This window comes from Salvelinus sp. IW2-2015, linkage group LG18, assembly GCF_002910315.2.
Source record: "Salvelinus sp. IW2-2015 linkage group LG18, ASM291031v2, whole genome shotgun sequence".
In the NCBI taxonomy this organism is placed as follows: domain Eukaryota; kingdom Metazoa; phylum Chordata; class Actinopteri; order Salmoniformes; family Salmonidae; genus Salvelinus; species Salvelinus sp. IW2-2015.
The window spans coordinates 2,714,403-2,718,361 of NC_036858.1; the positions used below are offsets into that span (position 1 = coordinate 2,714,403).

General features: G+C 38.1%; 1 protein-coding gene across 4 annotated transcripts in view; it reads right to left on the bottom strand.

Moving 5' to 3' along the window:
• Positions 1 to 3,959, bottom strand: part of LOC139029119 (zinc finger protein 180-like) — an 83,493-nt gene that overhangs the window by 58,583 nt on the left and 20,951 nt on the right. For 3 of the 4 annotated variants that reach the window (XM_070448239.1, XM_070448238.1, XM_070448240.1), the window contains one exon: positions 167 to 2,512. The exons of the other annotated variant lie outside the window; for it this stretch is intronic. In XM_070448239.1, coding sequence (XP_070304340.1) covers positions 1,635 to 2,512 — 878 coding nt within the window. In that variant the 3' untranslated portion in view covers positions 167 to 1,634. Of the gene's footprint in view, positions 1 to 166; positions 2,513 to 3,959 lie in introns of those variants that run through there. 4 annotated transcript variants of the gene reach the window in all.

Consider the following 3,959-nt stretch of genomic DNA (forward strand, 5'->3'; position numbering starts at 1 on the left):
GATAGTGGTTTTAGAATTCTAAATATAAAAATACATTAAATTATTAAGCTGCAGGATCTCAGATTTGTATAATTGGGGTTCTAGAACTCTCGTCTTCCTAAAACTCACTAGCTTCTAGAACTCTCGTCTTCCTAAAACTCACTAGCTTCTAGAACTCGTGTCTCCCTAAAACTCACTAGCTTCTAGAACTCTCGTCTTCCTAAAACTCACTAGCTTCTAGAACTCTCGTCTTCCTAAAACTCACTAGCTTCTAGAACTCTCGTCCCCTTGGAACGAGCCCAAACAAAACTCCTCTCCAATACAGAAAAACGTGCAGTCAAAATCAACTGGGATCCATGGTAACGCACTGGCTAAACGCAAAACACAAATCTTTTTGACTGCCCACCCTTGAGACAATCAGCAACCAAGTTGTCCTTACCACAGACATGTCTGATTTCAAGAGGAAACTCCTGCAATATCCGTAGTAACTTTCCACCTCACTMTGGAGCTTCTCTCTCTTCTCAGGGTTCACTAGATAGGCATGTTGTTGGATCGGGGCCCAGTCTCCAATGTCATGCTCTAGTACATTTGGGTTGGCACATGTGAGAATTAACCCTGATATTCTAAAAACAGYGCAACAATGTCAATATAATTGTACCAAATAATTGTCCGTTGGTTGCAWSAATAATTTTCATTACTAAATGTTATATGAAATGTAAATATGAAATATTTGATTGCATAGTCTTATTTTCAATGTCTTTTCAATTACATTTTGCTAGGTGGGATAGCCCAATGTGAAAACACAGTTTTAACGTGCCCAAATCAYTAACCAATATGCAGAAACAGTTTGGGATATATTGAAAACCTAACATGTGCTATTTACACAAACATCTTCCGCAATAATCATATTACTTGTATTTATTTAAACAAGCTCCTTATAAACTGCACAAGCACCAAAAACGCTGTTGTTTTGTCAAATAGCAATAAATCACTGATATCAATTAGGGTGGAAATCAGGTTGTTCGTGCTGTTGAAACTAACACAACTAAAAAAAAACACATGGAAATGGGAGATATATTTTACCTCACTGATTAGAGGACAGTCAGCTATATTTTGGAGTGATGCATTTAAATGTAGGGGTCACTAAACAAAGGAACGCAACACTTATTTGTCATAACTCATCGATATCATGCTAAAAATAATTTGTGCGAGAGGGAGATGAGGTTGCACGTCCTGTTAAAACTAACAGCTCAAAACCCACACCAAATCTGGGAATAATGTTAACATCACTGGTTAGAGGACAATTTGTAGAAAACAGATCTCTACATTTTGAAGTGTTGCATTTTGATTCAAGTAGGTCACCAACGTGGGAAGTGTAACAACTCTTTTTTTGTTAATCACTTTTTGTTAAATCTCATAAATAGTACTCTTTCAATTCAGAGCCTGGATTTTCCCCCTGAGGCTAATATCCATATCATGTTGAAATCAATAGAACAGGGGACAAACGTTTAGGGTTCTACATTGTGACATCATTAAAATACTCCAACTACAATGTTAAAACATTTTACATTGTGACATCATTAAAACACTCCTACTACAATGTTAAAACATTCTACATTGTGACATTATTTCATTGATATCATGAAACAACTCCTTCATGTATGTATTTTCTGATGTTTAATCAGAGATCTTTTATCAGAGTATCTCTTCCCACATTGATTACAGCTAAGAGATTTCTCTCCTGTGTGTGTTCTCTGGTGTGTCGTCAGACAGCTAGATGTAGTAAAACTCTTCCCACATTGATCACAGTTAAAAGGTTTCTCTCCTGTGTGTGTCCGCTGGTGTACTATCAGGCTGTTTAGCTGAGTAAAACTCTTCCCACATTGATTACAGCTATATGGTTTCTCGCCTGTGTGTGTTCTCTGGTGTATAGTTACATAGCTAGATGTAGAAAAACTCTTCCCACATTGATTACAGCTATAAGGTTTCTCTCCTGTGTGTGTCCGCTGGTGTACTATCAGGCTTTTGATGTGAGTAAAACTCTTCCCACATTGACTACAGCTATATGGTTTCTCTCCTGTGTGTGTTCTCTGGTGTATAGTTACATAGCTAGATGTCGAAAAACTCTTCCCACAGTGATCACAGCTAAAAGGTTTCTCTCCGGTATGTATTCTATGGTGTGATTTCAGGGTTTGTAGCCGAATAAAACTCTTCCCACATTGATTACAGCTATATGGTTTCTCGCCTGTGTGTGTTCTCTGGTGTATAGTTTGATAGCTAGATGTAGTAAAACTCTTCCCACAGTGATCACAGCCATAAGGTTTCTCTCCAGTGTGAATTCTTTGATGTATTTTAAGGTCTGATGAAGAGTTGAATCTTTTCCCACAGTCAGAGCAGCAGTGAGTTCTCTTCCCTGTGGGTCTCTGCTGGTGTTTCTTGAGGAGTTCTGATCTGGAGAGACTCTTCTCTGCCTCGTCAGCATCATGATGTTGTTGAGGCTTCCCAGAGGATCCACGATAGMCGCGTCTCACTCCTGTGTGAACAACAAAGTCAGACAAATGGTTAAAAGGCCTACAACAGCAGTTTATTTGAGGTAAAAGGTGATGCCCAGAGCATGAAGTTGTACAACAATTGATATCTGTTAAATGATTTGACAAGACGGTCAAGATAGCAACAATAGTTATATTTAGTCTTGWTTTCACATTAGTAGTAACATCGATGATTGTAAACAAACTCCAAGCATTGATTATGCAAGAATGGGCTGCCATCAGTCAGGATGTGGCCCAGAAGTTAATTTAATTGACAGCATGCCAGGGCGGATTGCAGAGGTCTTGAAAAAGAAGGGTCAACAATGCAAATATTGACTCTTCACATCAACTTCATGTAATTGTCAAAAAAAGCCTTTGACACTCATGAAATGCTTGTAATTATACTTCAGTATTCCATAGTAACATCTGACAAAAATATCTAAAGACACCGAAGCAGCAAACTTTGTGGAAATTCATATTTGTGTCATTCTCAAAACTTTTGGCCACGACTGTACACTAAGTGTTTAACAAATTGGCCCATAACTTCAGCTGACAACAACATAGACCTACGGTAGGACCCATATCTTCCCCTAACAATAACATAGACCTACTGTAGGACCCATAACTTCACCAAACAACAACATAGACCTACTGTAGGACCCATTACCTCACCTAACAACACCATAGACCTACTGTAGGACCCATAACTTCCCCTAACAATAACATAGACCTACTGTAGGACCCATAACAACAACATAGACCTACTGTAGGACCCATAAATTCACCTAACAGCAACAGACCTACTGTAMGACCCATAACAATAACATAGAGCTAGGACTATAAATCATGTAATATTTCAGGTGAAACATGGAAAGTTAAGTGTCTTTGTCATGACATTTCATAACCTGATCACCAGATAATTTTGTGAATAATTCAACTAGGCTACTCTGTAATGTGTTGTCATTCTAAATATCCTGAATAAAGGAAAATAGCTCTGTGTGTTGTACAATAGCCTATCCATCAAGGAACAGTTCTCTACACATTATGAGCTAAGTATCTCTGTGTCGTGTCCCAACAGACTAATGAGACCTACTGTAAATCACGCAGACAAAACAATTATAAACATCAATTTGTTAGGATGTTGGATCCACGTGGACACGGCAATAACTGTCTTTACCACGAGTATGAATGAAGAAGAATATGGTTGTTGTTGCATCTAGTGATGTTTGTCATTTGACTGGCTATGAGAATGCTTTCCTGGATAGCTGATGATAGTTGAACATGTAGATGTAACTAAAGAGCTGTACAGTAGTTAGTATTATGTGTATTTTGAAGAACCCCGTCGTTATTAATGACCGTATCATATTTTTGGGTGTTGTGAAACTTAAGTGGTGAATCTCGGTCGAACCATTGGTTTATACAAACTCCGTGAAATTTTAGGATTTCTGTGCC